The sequence below is a fragment of the Penicillium verhagenii genome, assembly GCF_028828195.1.
Source record: "Penicillium verhagenii strain IBT 33310 chromosome Unknown utg000006l_segment0_segment0, whole genome shotgun sequence".
Classification (NCBI taxonomy): Eukaryota; Fungi; Ascomycota; class Eurotiomycetes; order Eurotiales; family Aspergillaceae; genus Penicillium; species Penicillium verhagenii.
In genome coordinates this window covers 3,304,104-3,323,926 of record NW_026643170.1, presented here as the reverse complement: position 1 = coordinate 3,323,926, position 19,823 = coordinate 3,304,104, and the positions used below count along the sequence as shown (strand labels likewise).

Sequence of the window (19,823 nt, the reverse complement as noted above, 5' to 3'; positions counted from 1 at the left end):
CCGAAGTCTTTTGTGTATCACGACAAAACCGAGGCGAAGATGCTCACTTCATCCGGAGTTATTCTCCCTCTCTTCGCTCTCTTGAGCCAGGTCGCCCCCGGATCCGCGGACAGCGTGCCTATTGTCTCCTGCTCTACCAGCACGGGCGTCCAAATTTTCCAGAATCCCAGCTTTGAGTCTGGATCGCTTGATGACTGGACCTTCAGCAATTCCTACGCGCAGTCTTACAGCGTCGTACAGGTTGGCACATCAGACGCCCAAGGCTCAGCCGAAGATGGATCCTATTACTTTCAAACGTACGGCTACAATCACGTGTTTCGCCTTTCTCAAACGGTTTCCAATCTTGTAGTTGGCTCTACATACACGATCACGTATTGGAACCACCTACCTCAATCCCTAGGTTCCTTGACTGGTTGCTGGGATTCTGTTTACTTGGATACCACCGCCAACAGCATCGCCTCCCTTGACTACGACCCATCCACCACATGGACAGAACATACCTTGACCTTTGCAGCTACAGCGACGAGTCATACCCTGATTTTTGCTCCAGATTGTGGTTCCGGTCGCGATTACCCATGGTATATGGGATGGGATAACTTCCAGATTGAAGGACAAACCCAGGTGTGCACTACTTCCTACTCGACTATTCCATCTTCGACACCTACGCCAGCCCCCAGCTCAGTCTTTTCGTCTAGAGTTGCATCAACTACACCCTTGGTTGGATCAACTACACCATTAGTTAGATCATCTTCATCCAGACTTATTGCATCCTCAGCCACACTCGCCTCGTCCGCATCGGGAGTTGAATCGTCTTCAAGCAGAGTCAACCCATCGTCCAGCACTGTCAAATCCTCGGCCAGAGTCAAACCATCTTCAACAAGAGTCCGACACTCGTCTAAGCCATGCAGAACTAGAACCAGAAAATCTTCATCCAGCGCTGTCCAGTCATCCTCCGGAACTACGCCATCCTCGGTCGGAGTTAGACCATCTTCAACCAGAGCTGTCTCCTCATCAGTGGCTGCTACTTCTGCTGCCTCTTCCACCACAGAATCTACCACTTCTAGCAACACTGAAAGTGTAAACAGCTCAACTTCTGGCGTTTCCCCCAGCATAACCTCCGCTCCCGGTGGTGGAAATAGCTCAGGCTCCGGCTCCAGCACGACTACTGCTTCTGGCGGAGGATCTAGCTCTAACACACCCCAAGGCGAATCTAGTGGCGCAGAATCTACTACTTCGACCATTCTCTCAACTCGCACCGCTACCATCACCGCTTGTCCATCAACAGTCACTGATTGCCCAGCAAGCGATAAGACTACGTATACCACCACTGAGGTTATCGTTGTGTCGACGACAGTTTGCCCTGTGACTGCTACGTCAACGTCAGAGCCAACAAGTGAGTCTGGTGGCGCGGGATCTACCACTTCGACCGTTCTCTCAACCCGCACCGCTACCATCACCGCTTGTCCGTCGACGGTCACCAATTGCCCAGCAAGCGATAAGACTACATATACCACCACTGAGGTCATTGTTGTGTCGACGACAGTCTGCCCTGTGACTGCTACTGCTACTTCTTCTTCTGCAACCACCCGTGGCTCTGGCTCTGGCTCTGGTTTTGGAGGAAACTCAATCACTGAGACTATTTACTCTACCCGGGTCTCTACAATCTACGAGTGCGCATCGACTGTTACCAACTGCCCCTATGCTTTGAGAACTGCTCATGTGGTTACTGAGACCACTTCCGTTGGAATTACAGTTTATCCTGCTAGCTCTGCTCCCACAAGTGGCCTCAGCTCTGGTTCTGGTTCCATCGCCGGCTCCGGCTCTACTGGCTCTGGCTCTACTGGCTCTGGCTCTACTGGCTCTGGCTCTACTGGCTCTGGCTCTACTGGCTCTGGCTCTACTGGCTCTGGCTCTACTGGCTCTGGCTCTACTGGCTCTGGCTCTGGCTCTACTGGCTCCGGCTCCGGCTCTACTGGCCCCGACTTTACTGGCTCCGGCTCTTTCACCAAGGCCATTGTTACCGGAACTACGATTCATGCTACTGGATCTGTTCCTACTGGTGGATCCAGCTCCCACCCTGTTTCTAGCTCCGGTCCCCAATTTGGTTCCGGCTCTGCGCCTGAAAGCAGCACCTTGGTGTCATCTTCTCATGCTGGTGCTTCCTTCACAGAAACTGCAAGCCAGTCAGTCTACACAGGCGCCTCGGCCTCTCATTCTGCTTTCCTTCCCGGATCGCTTGTATCCATCGCCGGTCTTTTGACTGCCTGGCAGCTTCTTCTTTAAGCAAAAGGCACTTCTTCTTCTTCTTGAGTGAACATATTGCCTGTCTTTCATTTGTTTAATATTCCTGGATATACTCTAATTAGCTATACATTTATTCGTGGAACTGACCCGGGTTCTTCTCAGAACGATTGATCAATTATATTTTATTTTACAAGACCCCTGGGCGCCCTTTATTGATCACACTATGTAAATAAAAGCATAATGTCAAAGGATGGAGTAGCCCCACAGTGCTAGTCACAAGCACTTGAGCGCGATCGAATGCCATTGAGTTCACATTTATCCGTATCTGACATTCTTTGAAACATCACCAAACCAGTCGTCTTGAGCCAAAATCTCACCGGCTGACGCAAAATTGATAATCGTGCTCTTCGTCATAGAGTAGGAATGATAGGCGTCAATGCCATTCTCACTTCCAACACCACTTGCCGCTTTGATGCCACCCCAGGGACTGCTAGGATCGTTTCGATGATGGGTATTCACCCACACAATTCCCGCGTCAATTCTTTCTGATACTCGGAAGGCTTGCGACAGATCCTGCGTCCAAATTCCTGCTCCAAGGCCGAACTCGGTGTCGTTTGCCAGTGCAATGGCTTCCTCTTCTGTATCAAATCCCACAATGACAATTACTGGGCCAAACGCTTCTTCGTGCCATATGGGGGAATTGACGATGCTGTTGCCAGTTGTTGATGTGAGAATTGTTGGCTCATAGTAATACCCCTGTGAAAAATCGAGTCCATCTAGTGGACTCCGACCGAGCATACGTTGGGCTCCCATGATGGTGACTGCGGACTTTGCCAAAGAAGCTTCCACAAGTCTTTCCACGTTATTCAACTGCTTCTCAGAGATCAGGGGCCCCATCATCGACTCGGGATTACTAGGAGATCCTATGCGCATTGCGATGCTCTCGACCTTGGTCTTCAGTCTTTCGACCACCTGTCCCATAATCTCGTTGGCCACAATGATCCTTGTGCTGGCAATGCAAGTCTGGCCACTGGCCATATAGCTCCCAAAGGCAATTCCATTCACCGCAGCGTCAATTTGTGCTTTTTCAAACACTATTAGGGGGGCCTTGCCGCCCAACTCTGCTGTGTATTTAGATAGGTTTCCACCGACTATCGACCCGATTGCCTTGCCGGCTGCCGTTCCTCCGGTAATATCGACTTTTCGCACCAAGGGATGAGAAACGAGAGCCTTTCCCGTAACCATACCGTAGCCAGGCAAAACACTCAGCACACCAGGCGGTATCCCCGCACCATGAAGGATCTTGGCGAGTAGCAAGGACGTAATGGGAGTCAACTCGCTAGGCTTGAGAATAACGCTGTTTCCCGCAGCGAGAGCTGGGGCAAGCTTCTTTACTGCGATCAGTAATGGGTGATTGAATGGGGTGATTTGAACAACCACGCCTAGAGGCACACGGTCGACAAAGTTATGCAATTTCCCAGCTGTTGGAAGAACCGATCGCTCCTCAACTCTGAGGAGAGATGCGTAGTATTTGAACCACTTGACAAGAGACGGAACCTGGGCATTCATTTCACGGACTGGGCGACCTGTTTGCTTTACTTCGATTCTAATGAGCTCCGGTAAGAAGTCGGAGAGTTGTGCGGAACACTTTTCAAGAACATCTGCACGTTCATGACGACTTGCGCGGGACCAAATTCCCGATTTGTATGCCAAATGAGCAGCCTGGACCGCAGTGTCAACATCTTTCACCGAGGCCGCGTGACATCTGATTGGTGTTAGACTCGGAAATCGGGATAAATCAAACGATTGACATACTCTGCAAACACTTCACGCGTTGAAGGATCCTCAACGGGAATTCTTGGATTGTCAGCTTTGTTTCTTTTTCGACCAAGTCAAAGTGTCACGTACAAAGGCTCTTCTCCTGGTTGATCTTGACCAGCGAGCCATAGGGGATAAATCTCTACCATGATGGGGTGTCAGTGTTTGAAGTGATAGACCTTATTGGAGGGGTATTTGGAGGAGAAATGTTTTCAAGGTGACAAAGAATGTGGAAGTTGAGGGCAAATGGAATAAGAAGCGGGCAAGCACCCGCTGCAGCCCCGCATTTGAGGCAATCGGCCTGATTAGCAAGTATTCTAGTATCTAGTAACATCTAGTACGTACTAGTAGCTATCGCATTGAATTGATAAGAGGATTTCTGACGTAAAAACAGTAACATTTGAATATCATTTGAATATCATATCCAAATGTTAGTAAGCACCTCACCGGCGAAAAGATGATTACTACAATATATGGCGTACTGTACGTATGTGGAATTGGTACTATAACCTTGGAACCTTGGAAACAACTACAGCAACAATCCTCCCTTTTGATTATTACTGTCTATTCTGAATCGTAGATTCGGCATCTTCTATGTAATGTCAATATGAATCTCTCGGTCGGCTTCTCTAGATGTCGGCCAAAATAGGAAATCATCAAGACTTAGAACCGACGGCGAATTCCACGGTTCATCGACACATGACTAGTCTATATTTGGAGTTGATCATCTCTAAAATGGTCAGGGAACTAACTTGCGATACCATTTTCAGATCCGCTTGACATTAAAGTTCATACTATTCAATGTTCAAGATCAAAGTGTGACTCTCAGACAATATTGAAATACACGACATTTAATCACCTACCCATCACTGAAATTTTGACAGAAAACAACAAACGAGTAACATTCACCACATACCAGTACACTTATCAGGTCTGCCATCAATCGCTATCCGCTCCCTTCCGCCAAAATGTGGCTCTTAATGAGGCTAGCATTATTGACCGCAGTACTCTACGTGCCAAAAGTCCATGCTGGGCCTCTCGTCTCGGGACCAGGCAAAAGAGCCGTCATCCCAGGATGGAACATGCAATCCGCAGCCAAGGTAGAAACCGACATGCCTAGCCTGTCTCAACCTGGTATCAATGTCTCCTCATGGTATCGAGTCGGAAGTCGCAGCACCGTGATGGCAGGTCTTATCGATAATGGTGTCTACAATGAGACGGATTTATTTTATTCAAACCACATGGAGTCGTTGGCAGATATTCCGATCTTCAAGGAGCCATGGATTTATCGAGAGGAGTTTACAGCTCTCCCTTCCAGTGGCCAGTTCTTTGCTTTGAATACCCACGGTATCACATCCAAGGCAGATATTTATTTGAATGGCGCTCAAATCGCTTCCAGTGAGGAGCAACAAGGTTCATATGGGGGACACCGGTACGACATAACAGCCCACCTTCGTTCAGGCTCCAACTGTCTTCTGATCCGTGCTTATCCAACAAATTACCTCCGCGACTTTGCCATTGGATTCCTAGATTGGAATCCATACCCAGCTGATAATGGGACTGGTGTTTGGCGCGATGTGGAAATCATCCAAACAGGCGCAGTGTCAATGTCCCCCTTGAGAGTAATCACCGATTTCACCAAAAATGGAACGAATGATAATGTGAACGTCAAATTGAAAGCCAACTTGGTGAATAATGCGCCTCACAAAGTTCGTGTAGAGGTCAACGGAACGATCAAAGGACAAATCGCGGCGGACGCTTCTGCAATCTGGGGCACATTCGAATTGGAGCCAGGCGAGGAAAAGACAATCTCCATCAGATCTGCGCTTAGAAACCCACAGATATGGTGGCCGTTTGGCTGGGGAGAGCAGCCCTTATACTTTGTTCACGCCGACGCCATGGTTCAAGAAGACAAACTTATTCTTTCGGATTCCTCGGCTCAGAGATTCGGCATTCGACATGTTTCATCTTACCTGAATGAACACAACGACACGGCATTTACTGTCAACGGGCACCCATTCCAGGTGCTAGGTGCCGGATACAGCTCAGACATATTTATGCGCTTTGACGTGAAAAGAATCGCAAACACACTCCAAAACATGATTGACTTAGGACTTAACACTGTTCGTCTAGAAGGGAAGCAAGAACACCCTGAATTCTACGACCTTGCTGATGAAATGGGGTTGATGGTTCTAGGTGGGTGGGAATGCTGCAATAAATGGGAAGCATGGGATGTAAGTTCATTCAACCTTGAATAACCCCCTTCACATATTGAGGATGCAAAAGAACTAATAATTTGCTTAAGTATAATAGCGACAATGATGGTGTTAAATGGGGTGAATCCGACTACCCAATTGCCCACGCTGCTATGCTTCATGAAGCTCAGATGATGCAGCCACATCCATCTCTTCTCGGGTTCCTAATCGGCTCAGATTACTGGCCCAATGACAATGCGACAAAGGTCTTTATCGATGCATTACACGAAATGGACTGGAAGCTCCCGATAATCGCATCGGCCAGTAAAAGAGGGTATCCCGAGGCCTTAGGACCATCCGGGATGAAAATGAACGGGCCATACGACTGGGTCCCCCCGAACTACTGGTATGGTGATGAAGAAGGAGCAGCCTTTGGTTTCGGATCCGAGCTAGGCGCAGGAGTGGGAACCCCGGAAAAACACAGCTTGCAACAATTTATGTCAAACAGTGATCTAGAGACTCTTTGGAGAGAACCAAATATGGGGTCTTACCACATGTCCAATAATATCTCCTCTTTCTACGGTCGCTCTATTTACAACAGGGGACTCTTTGCTCGATACGGCATGCCAATCAACCTCGAAAACTACATCGAGAAATGCCAGATGGCAGACTATGAAGCCACTCGTGCCCAATTTGAAGCATATTCAGCTCGGCAAAATGCCTCTCGACCTGCGACCGGGGTAATTTACTGGATGTTGAATAGTGCTTGGCCAAATCTGCATTGGCAGTTATTTGACTATCATCTCCAACCCATGGGCTCTTACTTTGGCACCAAGGTTGGGACTCGGATGGAGCATGTTGCTTATGACTATGAGACTGAATCAGTTTGGCTTATTGACCACTCCCTTGAAAATAAAGGACAGCGAGAGATTTCAATCGATCTCATTGATACAAAGGGCAAAAAGATCTCGAGTGCCAAAGTCAAAACAAATACCATACCCAACTCTTCGAAGGAAGTTCGCATAGTTGATGATATCGATAAAATCAAGAATGTTGGATTCCTCCGTCTCGTTCTTCGCGACGTCAAGAGCAAAAAGGATTTGAGTCGCAATGTGTATTGGCTAACTTCAAAACCGGACGTCCTAGACTGGCCAAACTCCACCTGGATTTCCACCCCAGTTACAGAATATACAGACTTCAGGGAGTTGGACAGACTTGCCCTGGCAAATGTGAAGGTCCAAATGAAAGTGATTGAGAGTGATCAGCTAAACAGCGAGTGGACCTTTATTGAGATCCTGCTTGAGAACAAATCAAAAGTTCCTGCTGTCTTTATTCACTTGGATATGATCAATCCAACAGATGGTAGCAAATTGAAGGGCCTGTACTGGTCTGATAACTATGTTACTCTTTGGCCAAAAGAAAAGTTTCGTCTCATGGTCTCCTATGAAGGCCAATTGACAAACGCTTCGAGTTTGCTTCAAATCTCCGGACGCAACATCCGTGCATCAGTGGCATCTTGAGTATTGAAAAGACAGTTGAGTTAATGGATGCATGTGTTGAGATGAGAAATCTTTGCTGTAATAATTATTAAGGATCTTGCTTTATCACAATTTCAATTGCTTATTCCAAATGTTAAATGCTACCAGCCTGAATATATGCATGAATATAAGGGGAAGAAGGTAATCAGATACAAGATATCAAAAAAAGATCGAGTCATCAGGAAATATTCCAATGACCAGTCACACGTGCAAAAATGCCAGCGATCTCAGGTACAGATAGCTGTTTTCTGTAGCAAGCCGAGGAACTGAGACATCTTCGGACCCGAATACTCCACGCCTAGAACAGCCGGACTTTTCGGATTTTCCGAATAAAACATTTGAAGACGCTGGACAGGTGTTTCACAGATAAGTGGTGCCTTTTGAAGTTCAGGGAAGGATATTAGCTGTGTAGCCGGGGTGCTGTTCCAGAGGTAATACAAAGACACCCTCCGCAGAGCCAGGAAATCATGACTGAGGTCCTTCAAAACCGATGGCCAGCTGTCATCTGGGGCCAAAGAAACATGATAGAAAGTGAGAGTCTGTAAAGTTCCACGTAGGCCATTGATGAGCACGTGAAGATCCGGCGCTCTCACGGCTGTGCGGAATAGAGCTAGTTCTTCCAATTGTGAGAACGAGGCCGCCTCGGCTAGCTCATGCATAAATTCGGCCGCTAAGTCGTGGGATCCCAAGTTCAGTAATAATGTTTTGAGATTGGGGGCACTTAAGACGAGCTCCAGAAGAAAGCCGAAGTTATCGAGGGTCAGATACTGCTCCAAGGAGAGTTTCTGCAAGTTTGACCAAACTATTCTGAACTTTGGTTGTCGATAGAGGAGTTTTGGCAAGCGGCGCATATCCATCATCAGGGTTCGAGACTGTTGATTCGCATAGATCAAGTGAAAGGAAGAGACTGGTAATCGGGAGTCGACAACGAGAGCGAAAAAGACGGCGACGGCATCGGTGATGGTGACGCGATTCATATCGGGATGGCCTTCAGGATAGCGACAAAAAATGAAGAATGAGCGACAGTTTGTTAGATGATTCACCAAGTTATCGCGAAATCGCTGTATTGCTTCCACTTCCATCGGAGCGGATAAAGGACCCCACGGATGACGATCCCACACCAAGCCACGACCCACTCCATTCTGGAGCATAAATGCTAAGCCATTCACATGAGGCCGCAACGCTTTATTATGGGAGAGCGCGTTAATGCGATCCAGACTTTCTTCTGAGAGATCGGTCTTGATAGTGGAAAAACACCGACGTGCGAAATGGTTGAAGGTTTTCTTCTGTAGATCGCGACAGACTAGACGTAGTCGTAAAAGGCTTTCGGTATCCACATCACCAGCGATAAGCTCGACGAGCTCGACTGCGAGAGAGGGGAAAAGGCAAGATTTGGACATCGTTTGCACATAATTTTATTTTCTCTCTGTGTGTGTTTCTTTAATACAAATAATGGAAGGAAATCAAGATCGTGAGGATATTAGGAGTGATGAAGTCATGAGAGTAAAAGAGGGGAAGCACATGTGTTCTCCAGTTCTATGTGGAGCTATTCCCCGGATTTTCTCCCCTACCCCTCATTCTGCGGGTGGCATCGGATGAAAGGATGACATATAAACTTGTAGTATTGACGAGATTATTAATTACTTCAGGTCTAGATGAGAAGAGAATATTAAAGATAATGACGATAACAATATGCACCCGGAAAAGAAAGAAAAAAAAAATAAAGGTCGCTACACAATAATCTGCGTAACGTATCACTGCTCCATCGTCGTTGCCAACTTTTGCCACATTGCACATAGTTCTACCTGCGTTTGCGGTACCTCTTCCATTGCAGTGGAATTAGTCTGCAATCGTAGTCGCTCTCCAGTTCCAGTTCCCCAACTATTCCAAACCGGGGCATTGTCATTGCGGAATATATTTGGGTTCAGCGCCTTGACGAAACTGAGATAGTAGTCCATAATGACGGGAACGATATCCGCGTTGGTGGTGGCAAAGGAAGATGATGCTTCATTCGTTTCACCAAGTCCAAAGACAGCCGGCATCTCGAATACGTGGGGGACGCCCAGTCCATCGGCGATATCGGTTGGATCAAGGATGTTGCAGCGGTAGTTCCAGACTTGGTCCGACGAGACGAACCGCGCCATCGAGGCCGACATGAAGTTTCCGGGACAGGTGAAGGTCGAATCACCATATGCACCTGCTGCGGAGGGGAAATACGCAGCATGTTTAGGTAGGGCCGTAGTCAGTGGGTATTCCTGGTTGATAGTATCAAGCTGGTCCTCAGTAAGTCCGGGATAGTTGTTCTTCATAAACTGTGCAACTTCGGCTGCGCTTGTCGCGTTGACTGCGAAAGCAGTCCCTTCGTTGGTGTCATCTGAGACCATCACTGGGACATGAACCACTTTGCCGCTTTCGAAGAGGTTATACAAGATATCTGGCACCAAGTCACCATCGACCACGGGGAGAAAGTACCAAAGGGGCGCAGGGCTGCTACTGCCACCTGGAAAAGGTTCATCCACGTCGTAATCCTGAATCGTCTGAATATCGACAGCCCGTAGACACGACAGAACGCTCTCAGAAGTATCACAGCCGACATCCTGTGCAAATCTCGTGTACTGAAATTCCATCTCCGCGACCGTTCGCTGTGTCGGCCAGAAGTTTGACTCGGCAACTGCGCCCGCAAAGAGCTTCATGTCGCGGCCACCATATGCTGTGATATGATGGGCAACAGACCCTGCGCCTGCCGAGTCACCATGAATAACCACATGATCTGGGTTCCCACCAAAGAGATGGATGTTCTGTTGAACCCAAGAGAGCAACTTTCGCTGATCAAGCAATCCCACGTTCAGATCTCCGCCCTTGCGCACCTCTTCGCTGGCCAAAAAGCCTAGCACACCAACACGATAATTGAAATTAACCAAAACAATGTCATGACCCGATTGCTGGACGACTTCGCTTCCGTTGTAGTTGGCGTTGGAGAGATCCGCGTACCCACCCCCCGAGATAAACACCCACACGGGAAGATTGGCCTTTGTTGACGCGTTATTTGGTCGCCAAATATTGACAAATAGACAATCTTCTGCAAGTGACGTACTGGCGGATTGTCCAACACCTACGCAGACAGGACCGAACTTTCGGGTGTGATTCAGGTTAGCTGGAGCTGTACAGTTCGTAATTTTGGGACCCTGGGGATCCAATATCTCACCGATGATGCATCCAAGACTCCTGTCGTCGCTTCAGGATCCTGTGGCGCTCGAAATCGCAGCTCATCCAAGGGTGGTCTTGCATATCTGATACCAAGAAACTCGTCAACGCCGTTGTCCAACGTTATCCCCTGATACTCTGAGTACCCAAGATCCACTATCCCCGACCGGGATAAAGATGAAGCCGATATCAGGCCTGGTACTAAACCAGCAATCAGTAAAAATTTCCTATGAAAATGCATTCCGACTATCTCTCTTCGGTGTCTGTTCACGTCCCAGGTAGTGTGTAGTAAAGACTAACGCGCTTAATGTACTGACGACATGTTTTCGCGACTTCTTTAAATATCTTGAACGCGATCGAGCAAGCTACTAGTGATTACTAGTAAAGTGGACCCGGCCTATCCTTTCCCGAGTTGCGGGGGATCGTCGCTGCAAAATGCTACCTATATGCACCATTTACTGCACTTCATCTCCAGGCACACTTAATATTGGAGGACTGGGGGAGATTTTGGAAATCCACCAACGGAATTCATGACTCATGCATAAAACGGAAAAACACCGTTATTCCGAACACCAAGATTCGGGCTAAGTCTATACCGCATTTTGATACCTGGGAGGAGGTGAATGTCACACGTCGACACTGCAAGTGCAAGAGTCACGAGTTGACAGTCTCCGTTCGCTGAGGAGGTTTTCTCAGGGTTTCCTTTGTTCGCTAAGAAGGTTTGCTTTGTTCGTTGAGAAGGTTTCCCCGGGGTTAGTTGGTTCCTGTAGTCAACCTTGAGGTACTGAAGGTTGACCCTTGTCTTCTTCTCCTTCTCTTTTTCCTTTTCTCAGTGCTCTGTCTTTTTCTTGGATCTAGGACCTTAGAACAATTCTATTGTTTTCTTGCTTGCCTCGTTACAGTGAATGGCCTTGGGAAATCTTCAAAATGAAAAAATTCGAGCTCGATTTCAAATAGTCATAACACTACATATGATACATAAACATAACACTTGGGTCACAATGAAAATACTAGTACATTATCCAGCACTCCAGTAGACCGATCGACCCATCTGGACTTGGAGTCGACCTCGGGATGAGATCACATATCGTCGTAACATCGTATATGGGGTATCGTCTAATAAGCAAGGCGGTGACTTCCTCGACCATCAGTGCCGTGCATGCGACGAGTTCCAGCAGCCTAGAGAGAGATATCATTATTAGTATAAATGAAAATGGTAGAATCACACACAAAAAGCTCTTACCTTGACACCAGGACGATGGGTGAGACTACCCTTCATCCGCATCATAGCGCCCGAGACTTTGTCACCAAAGGTAACCTTGCGTCTATGATGATGTTGCGGCTGGACACCTCCAACATGGCGGTTATTGTGGTGGGGTCCCAGATGGCGCTTATTGGTACGGTGTGAGGTGCCGTTTGGATGTGTGGTGGTTGTGGTCTTGACAGTCTTGCTTTTAGCATATGGACCCTTAAGCCGAGTCATCAATGTCGGCTTGGTGGTCCTTGTAGTTGTTGTGCGACCGCGGTGGAACATTGTGAATGATAATGAAAGTTCGATTGATAAATGTAGTTATTTGGATATTCAGGTATGAGAAAGATAAAAAAACATTAATTGTTGCCAGGCGAACAAGCAGTTTTATGATCAAATTTTCTTAACAGACCGTCATCTCATCATCTGAATGTCTCATTGCAGGAAGCAGGATAACCAAACCACTCACGTAAGCCAAGACCCATTTCGCCTTTCAAAAAGACAGCTCGTAGGTGCTGAGTGGCAGGAGTAGCGCGGGCGCGTCATCAGTAGGAAGATCGGCGCTGTGTGAGGTAAGTGTAACAGGCTGCTATCAATGTTGATCTATTGCAATTTAAAAGAGTTGTGGCGTGTGCAAATCCTCGTCATCCTATCAATGTCGGAATGTCGCTGATTGTGTTTTTGGCATGACGTCACCCCTATCAATACACCGACTTCGCGAATATGATGGGGATTCCAGAGAAGAAGAATACAAGTATTAGTTTGAATAGCAACATAGAAATGAGTCAAATCTTGAAAGTCAACTGGAAACTGGAAACTGGAAACTTAAGAGTCTTCACTAGAAGTGATCTCATATTGACGAAAAAAAATGATATGTACTAGGACTACTAGTGTTTATACGTAAGATAATGTGTCAACGGTGGGAAATCGCCAATCAAGGAATAATTGAATTCATCAAGGTCAGTCTCGATAATGTGTCACCTGGCAGACATCCCTGTCAGATTATTGGCTCTGGTTGAACCACTGGGTTTGGGAGTTACAGTAGCCCAAGAGACCAGTCAACCCCCATTCGACTCCCATGCCACTTTGCTTGTGACCGCCAAAGGGAGCTCTGGGATCGACCTGGAAGTGGGAGTTGACCCAGACCATACCGGATTCCAACTGATCAGCCATGCGACTAGCACGCTCCATGTCCTTGCTCCAGACCGATGAGCCTAGTCCTGTCTCCAAAGCATTTGCTTTGGCAAGAACATCGTCTTCGTCGGACCACTTCATGATTGGTAGAATAGGAGCAAAAGGCTCTTCTTGAACCACCCGGGAGTCCTCGGGGGGGTTATCAAGAATAGTTGGATGAATGAAGTACCCAGCAGATTCTTGGATGCTTCCTCCCAAGGCGGTCTTGATGTTATCATTGGAGATTGTGCTAAGGAGCTCCTTGGCCTTGTCGAACTGCATCTTGTTCTGTACAGGACCGATGAAGACGTCCGCTTCTGTACCCGCGCCGACCTTGAATTCCTTCACAAAGGCAACGAATTTCTCCAAGAAAGTGTCATAGATTTTTTCGTGCACATAGAGTCGCTTAATCATCATGCAGATTTGGGAACTGCATAGATAAGACAGAACGGCAATCTGAAATTTTGTGAGCTATCTTGTTCAAAACTCCAGTCGGATTGCACACATACCTTGGGAATAATCGCATCGATGTCAACATCCTCACAAATGATTGCAGGGTCATTTCCACCCAACTCCAGAGTTACTCGCTTGAGAGTTTTGGCACAGCTGGCCATAACCAGCCTACCTGTCGCAATCGAACCAGTAAAGGAGATCTTATCAATACCAGAATGTTCGGTGACCATAGGACCCAGTGAGTCGTCTCCACTGAGACATTGCACCACACCAGGAGGGAAGAAATGAGTCGCTAGCTCAGCTAGCTTGAGGTCACAGTAAGGTGTGAAAGGAGAGGGCTTCATGATGATAGCGTTACCCGTATACACAGCCTGAGCAACCTTTCCGATCGCTAGGAGCACAGGGAAATTCCATGGTACAATGGCACCAACAACACCCATCGGGGTATAACGCTGGATGACTTTCCGCTCCTTGGTTTCTTCAATGACATTGACGGGTAGTTCAAGCGCACTGATTCCACGAACCCAAACAGAGGCCATGCCGACTTCGGTTGTCGCCTGAGCCAAAGGTTTTCCCTGTTCCATGGTGAGTGTCTTGGCAAATCCATCGACATTGGCTTCGATAGCGGAGGCGTAGGCATCCATTGCGGCTCGGCGCTCGGCAATAGATGTCTTGGACCATTTGCTGAATGCCTGACGAGCAGCTTGGACTGCTCGGTCGAGGTCCTCTTGGGTTGAGACTGGGACTTCAGGGTTTGGCTGTAAGTTGGCGGGGTTGATGCTGTGACGAGTGATAGCCGTGGAGGTCAACTCATTGTTGATGACATTGTGGAAGCTCTGGATTGGGTCAGAATTTTGAAAGAAACTAAGCAAGCATCTCAAACACATACGGAAAAATCCAGCAAAGGAGCAGCCATTTTGGAGAATTCAAACAGAAGCGAGAAAGAAATTATGATAGAGTATTGTGGGAATAGTCTGCAACGAGCTTTTAAAGGTGAAAAAAAAAAAACTTCGGCAGGAATAACCTATGCCGCCTGTGGCTTGCGCACTATTTATGCCACCTCACAAGCTAGACGGCTCTAGTACTCTAGTACCCCTCTTGTCAGCCGCACATTAAACCCGTGCCACCTTGGCCTTAAGTCCAGCTTAGAATAGGGTAAGCTGCAGAAGCTAAAATTGAGACAAAAATTCCGGAAAAAGCAACATGGCAACTTGTTCCAAAATTGATATACATTTCACCCCGCAAAACTTTACAATTCTTGATTTTTGGTTGGATAGACAGTAGATTTCCAAGGTTGGAACCGCATAATCAGACTGCCCACGCCGCTTCTAAGCCAATCATCTGAACTCTGCAATGATAAGACGTGCGGGGGAATTCGTACTGTATTCATCCTGAAGTGGGGATTTTCGCTTCTCTATGCCGATCTTCTCAATCCCGAAAATCAGACCCATTAGGACCCTTTTCGGCTTCTCAAACGCGTTGGGCATCATGATTCGGATCGTGGCCAGAAATATCGGAAGAGGTCCAATATCAAAGGGGTTTCGGAAAGTTTGCCCTTTTTTGAGAGCGCATCTTTATGAATCAATGATGATATAATTGAATTTATCTGAATGTGAACAAAAGGGAGGGCAATCAGCTGAGATAAGATCAGCTGGCCTCACACGAGTCTTTGAGTCCTAGATCCATTCTGAGTATATTCTAAATTCCACATGAAAGGCGCCGATTCGGTGGTTGGGCGCGGCTGCGGATGCGGATGCGGGCGCTTGGGTAGCAGCGGCGGCGAAGTGGCCTTCACTGGTAGGTATCTGTATCTGAGGGGTAAGTCTCTATGCTGGGAAGCATACCGAAGCAATGGGGCGATATGTTGACAGAATTGTGTCCACGGGTGGTGTGAGACGCGTCATAACAACTTGAATGGAACAAAAGTGTAGGATTTACTGAGTAAACAGTAAACAGTAAACCAGAATGGACCGAGGGCCATGCTTTTTTACCGCCTGCTTTTTTTCTTTCGATTCTGCCGGACTGCTTGCCGGGCGGTAAGTGCTCTGGGAGTTGATTATACCCGGCAGAACTAAACATCACCTGACTTCACTTCCTAATCAGGCAGGAGCGGTGTGCAAGTATTAATAAGGTAAAACAACAAAAGATGCCATAGTTATCTCTGAAGCTACTTCAAATGTTACATGGTCTCAAAATGCTATCTTGAGAAGCAGCTAATACAACACTAGTAAGTCACAGTTACTCCTCGGGCCAGCGACCCTTCATCTTGCTCGACAGACCAGCTCGTTCAACAACTTCTTGGCTACGCTTCTTTGCTTCCGCCACAATCTCGTCCTCATTCATCGTTAGAAGCTCACCATTCTGAACAAGTCGCTTACCATCCACCACCACAACGTCCACATCCCTCCCGGTCGCCGTATAGACCACGGCACTAGGCGCGTTGAACCAGGGCTGCGTATGGATCCCCCGCACGTCAATCGCCACAAAGTCCGCTTTCTTGCCAACCTCCAAACTGCCGATTCGGTCATCCAGCCCGAGAGCTTTGGCACCATTGATCGTCGCCATCTCCAGAACGGATTCAGCGGGAACAGCGGTGGGATCATAAGAGATACTCTTGTGGATGATAGCCGCGAGCTTCATCTCTTGCAACAGATCGCAACTATTGTTGCAAGGAGCACCATCGGTCCCCAGTCCAATGTTTACGCCAGCCTGCTGGAGATCAGGTACTCGACAGATTCCGGACGCGAGCTTGGCATTCGAAGTAGGACAGTGAGCGACATGGGTGCCCGACGCAGACAGCAATTTGATATCCGAGTCATCCAGATGAACCATATGCGCCAACACGGTTTTCGAACTCAGTAGCCCGACCGACTCGCAGTATGACATGGGAGTGTGCGACACGGATGCAAAAAAATCGCGATCGGCCTTGACTTCGGCACAATGCATGGTGATCGGGATGCCCTTCTCCCGCGAGATAGCAGTCATCTCTTTGTAAAGAGCATCAGAAACCCTATAATATGGTTAATGGTTTTAGTCGGTATAAGTAATTGACCTACCCTCCAGGAGTTCTAGCGCCGAACCACACCCGAATGCGATCATTCGCGGCCCCATTCCACTTCTCCCACATCTTGACGCTCCCCAGCAGAGACATCTCACGGTCTTCAACCAGGCCGGGATGCATTGCCCAAGCGTCGTCCTTGGCGTACTTGGCAATGTTCATCACGATCTTGCCCAAGCAGCCTCGAATACCGGATTCTTCGACGGCACGGGCAAGTCCGTCAAATCCATAGCGATCGGCAAACTGATTTGGTCAGAGGAAAGGAAGAAAGAAAAAAAAAAAAACTTGTACAAATGATTAGACACTCACCATGCTCTCCAAGAAACAAGTGGTTCCACACTTGAGCATCTCGCCGATACTCAACCTCGCAGCAGCATAGCCATCTGCTTCCGTAAAGTTACCTTGAAGAACCCAGATCCTCTCGCACAACCACGAGACAAGCTCCAGATCATCAGCGGTACCCCGCAGCAGAGTCTGAGCCGTATGCATGTGAGTGGAAATCAATCCGGGAATCACAATTCGGCCAGTGAGATCATACTCCTCGTCGGCAGGGTATCGCTCCTTGAGAATTGCACTCTTTCCAATGTCTGCAATGACATCGGTTGACACCCGAATGGCACCGTCGTTGATTATGCGGCGATTGCCGTCAACGGTGATGATAGTGGCGTGGGTGTACAGCATCTTGGGACGATTTAGATGTTCTGTTGTGCAGGTACTTTTAAAAATGAATTTCCTTTTAGCAGATGAAATGAATAAAAAGATTGGCAGATATCTGCTTGACTTATGCAACGGTTCCTCTTCTCTTCTCCGCTTTCGCACCCGAATGTTAAGCGGTCGGAGGTCGCCGAGACGCGATAAGATAAACCATCGATTGACTTTACACATTGCACATGTCATTCGAATCAATGGCCATCTCCGAGAATTATATGTATTACGGAGCAATAGTAGTCACAACATTTTCAATCGCTAGCCTATCTCTCAACAGGCTGTACGGCTTCGATACACAGCACATGTGCATCTAATAAACATATCGGAAGTTGATGTTTTCCCGGTCGGTCTTGTCCTCAAAAGCGTGAACCAAGTTGGGATCGGCAGTCGTGACACCCGCAGCAGCAAGTATCTCATCCTTCTTCTTGTTCTGGCGAATGAGATGGAAGCGCAAGAAGATAACAGCCGCAGTCATGCAGGCGTAGCAAGCAAGGTGTACACTCCAGGCAATATGATAGCGGGGCGCATCCCAATCCAAAAACACCTGAGGGCCTACATACATCTGGTCAGTATACACCAAAACCGAGAGTAGACATTTAGAAGCAAGATCCTACCAATCGCATTGCCTGCAGCCCATGAAATAAAAGTAGCAGCTACTACGGTCGCTTTCTTCGTCTGCCCTGCAATATTTCGAGACACCATGGAGAGACAGAGGGTTTGAGCGGACCAGAAAGACAGCGTGATGTAGTAGCTGAATAATAGTCCCACCTTTGTAGCTAATGTAGTGTTTGCAACAGTCATCAGCACAATTGTTCCAACATATGATCTAAAGACCAGTTAGCGAAAGCAAGACCAACTCGGAAGGCGTATGTAGACATACGGAACGACAAATCCAAGCATAACGAGCAAATTCTGATTGTACTTCTTCACGAGCCAGGCAGATGTCAACAGAATGATAATGATATAAAAGCCTAGTACCATAGCAAGCAGCTGGCTTTGCAGAGTGGTAAATTTGAAGCCAGTCATAATGATACCTGCAAATGCACCCAGACCGCTCGTTGGGAGGGTGGTAAAGATCTGGATGGAACAGTAGCACCAGGTTTGAGGATCGCTTAGCGCCTCCCATACTTGATAGGAGCGGAACTGCCTGTTCTGAATACCTGTCTGGTTGGATCTGAGGCGCTCAACCATTAAATGTTTATCTTCTTCGCTGAAGCATTTGGCACGCATAGGAGAGTCGGGCATGTACCAAATGACAAAGAGACCCCAGAACACAGACAGGACCCCATATGTGAGGAACAACGCCTGCCAGGATTTGATAACTTTATCGCCTCCAATTAGAGTAAAACAATAGGCTAGCAAACCACCGACAACCTGCTGAGCACCATTCATCATGTACCTAGACCTAGTAAGCCAGCTATCCAGAATGCAATAGGTATAATGCCGGTTAGACTTACCAATACGTAACCGTGGCAGCTTGCTCCTCTCTCTTATACCACATCGACGATAGAAGCACAAAGGTAGGTTGACAACACGCTTCAAAGATACCCAACAAAGTTCGCACAGTGGCCAAACCGGCAAAGTTGTGACAGGCAGCATGCATTGCCAAGGTCATTCCCCAAAGGCAGATGTTTATACCCAAGTATTTGGCGATCGGGACTCGTTGAATGATCCAGTTGGTAGGATATTCGACCGTCAAGACTGCAATGTAGATACAAGTCGTGAGCCACGAGTACTAGACTAATCAGTATCAAAGCGAATCGTCTTGAGGGTTAAGAGCGACAAACCTTCTGTCCATCTTCTAGATGGGCGTCTTTCTTAATACCCATAATAGACGAGAAAGACATTGTTCCCTTATCCAAGGCCTGTAGGAAGTATGTGCCGATCATGATCAACAATACGCGACGATCAATCATGCGCTTTAGACGTTTGTTGGTGGCCTCGTCGACTTCCACTTGCCCCCGAGAGGCATACATCTGGATTTCCTTATCCACCCTGGAAAAGTCCATGTCTTCTTTCTGCAATTCATCATCTGGCGACAAGACTCGCTCTACGTGAGAGATGTCCTGTTTGGTATTGAAGTTACTCATCTCGACCGCTGGGTGCGGTTCGCCCACTGGATCGATTCCATCGCCAGAACGGGCTTCGTCTTGACCCATTGTTAGCTAAATAGTGGAGTAGAA

General features: G+C 47.7%; 10 protein-coding genes across 10 annotated transcripts; 2 read left to right on the top strand and 8 right to left on the bottom strand.

Moving 5' to 3' along the window:
• Nucleotides 1–39: 39 nt before the first annotated feature.
• N7466_006626 (uncharacterized protein) lies at nt 40–2,283 on the top strand (the record flags this gene model as incomplete). The annotated part of the gene is made up of 1 exon (XM_057166023.1): nt 40–2,283. The coding sequence occupies one exon, from the start codon at nt 40–42 to the stop codon at nt 2,281–2,283; it is 2,244 nt and encodes a 747-aa protein (XP_057021622.1).
• A 276-nt stretch (nt 2,284–2,559) lies between these two features.
• Nucleotides 2,560–4,211, bottom strand: N7466_006625 (aldehyde dehydrogenase; the record flags this gene model as incomplete). Its single annotated transcript, XM_057166022.1, has 3 exons — nt 2,560–4,009; nt 4,060–4,101; nt 4,153–4,211. The coding sequence occupies 3 exons, from the start codon at nt 4,209–4,211 to the stop codon at nt 2,560–2,562; spliced, it is 1,551 nt and encodes a 516-aa protein (XP_057021621.1).
• An 819-nt stretch (nt 4,212–5,030) lies between these two features.
• Nucleotides 5,031–7,777, top strand: N7466_006624 (putative glycosyl hydrolase; the record flags this gene model as incomplete). Its single annotated transcript, XM_057166021.1, has 2 exons — nt 5,031–6,296; nt 6,368–7,777. 2 exons carry the CDS (start codon nt 5,031–5,033, stop codon nt 7,775–7,777), a joined length of 2,676 nt encoding a protein of 891 aa, XP_057021620.1.
• Nucleotides 7,778–8,022: 245 nt separating this feature from the next.
• N7466_006623 (uncharacterized protein) lies at nt 8,023–9,195 on the bottom strand (the record flags this gene model as incomplete). Its single annotated transcript, XM_057166020.1, has 1 exon — nt 8,023–9,195. The coding sequence occupies one exon, from the start codon at nt 9,193–9,195 to the stop codon at nt 8,023–8,025; it is 1,173 nt and encodes a 390-aa protein (XP_057021619.1).
• A 354-nt stretch (nt 9,196–9,549) lies between these two features.
• N7466_006622 (putative carboxylesterase) lies at nt 9,550–11,240 on the bottom strand (the record flags this gene model as incomplete). The annotated part of the gene is made up of 2 exons (XM_057166019.1): nt 9,550–10,926; nt 11,001–11,240. 2 exons carry the CDS (start codon nt 11,238–11,240, stop codon nt 9,550–9,552), a joined length of 1,617 nt encoding a protein of 538 aa, XP_057021618.1.
• Nucleotides 11,241–12,115: 875 nt separating this feature from the next.
• N7466_006621 (uncharacterized protein) lies at nt 12,116–12,533 on the bottom strand (the record flags this gene model as incomplete). The annotated part of the gene is made up of 2 exons (XM_057166018.1): nt 12,116–12,178; nt 12,243–12,533. 2 exons carry the CDS (start codon nt 12,531–12,533, stop codon nt 12,116–12,118), a joined length of 354 nt encoding a protein of 117 aa, XP_057021617.1.
• Nucleotides 12,534–13,250: 717 nt separating this feature from the next.
• Nucleotides 13,251–14,790, bottom strand: N7466_006620 (aldehyde dehydrogenase family protein; the record flags this gene model as incomplete). The annotated part of the gene is made up of 3 exons (XM_057166017.1): nt 13,251–13,877; nt 13,931–14,710; nt 14,764–14,790. 3 exons carry the CDS (start codon nt 14,788–14,790, stop codon nt 13,251–13,253), a joined length of 1,434 nt encoding a protein of 477 aa, XP_057021616.1.
• Nucleotides 14,791–15,550: 760 nt separating this feature from the next.
• Nucleotides 15,551–15,778, bottom strand: N7466_006619 (uncharacterized protein; the record flags this gene model as incomplete). Its single annotated transcript, XM_057166016.1, has 2 exons — nt 15,551–15,679; nt 15,719–15,778. 2 exons carry the CDS (start codon nt 15,776–15,778, stop codon nt 15,551–15,553), a joined length of 189 nt encoding a protein of 62 aa, XP_057021615.1.
• Nucleotides 15,779–16,112: 334 nt separating this feature from the next.
• N7466_006618 (amidohydrolase) lies at nt 16,113–17,613 on the bottom strand (the record flags this gene model as incomplete). The annotated part of the gene is made up of 3 exons (XM_057166015.1): nt 16,113–16,884; nt 16,931–17,175; nt 17,242–17,613. The coding sequence occupies 3 exons, from the start codon at nt 17,611–17,613 to the stop codon at nt 16,113–16,115; spliced, it is 1,389 nt and encodes a 462-aa protein (XP_057021614.1).
• A 337-nt stretch (nt 17,614–17,950) lies between these two features.
• Nucleotides 17,951–19,799, bottom strand: N7466_006617 (uncharacterized protein; the record flags this gene model as incomplete). The annotated part of the gene is made up of 5 exons (XM_057166014.1): nt 17,951–18,192; nt 18,255–18,466; nt 18,521–19,039; nt 19,098–19,375; nt 19,428–19,799. The coding sequence occupies 5 exons, from the start codon at nt 19,797–19,799 to the stop codon at nt 17,951–17,953; spliced, it is 1,623 nt and encodes a 540-aa protein (XP_057021613.1).
• Nucleotides 19,800–19,823: the final 24 nt, after the last annotated feature.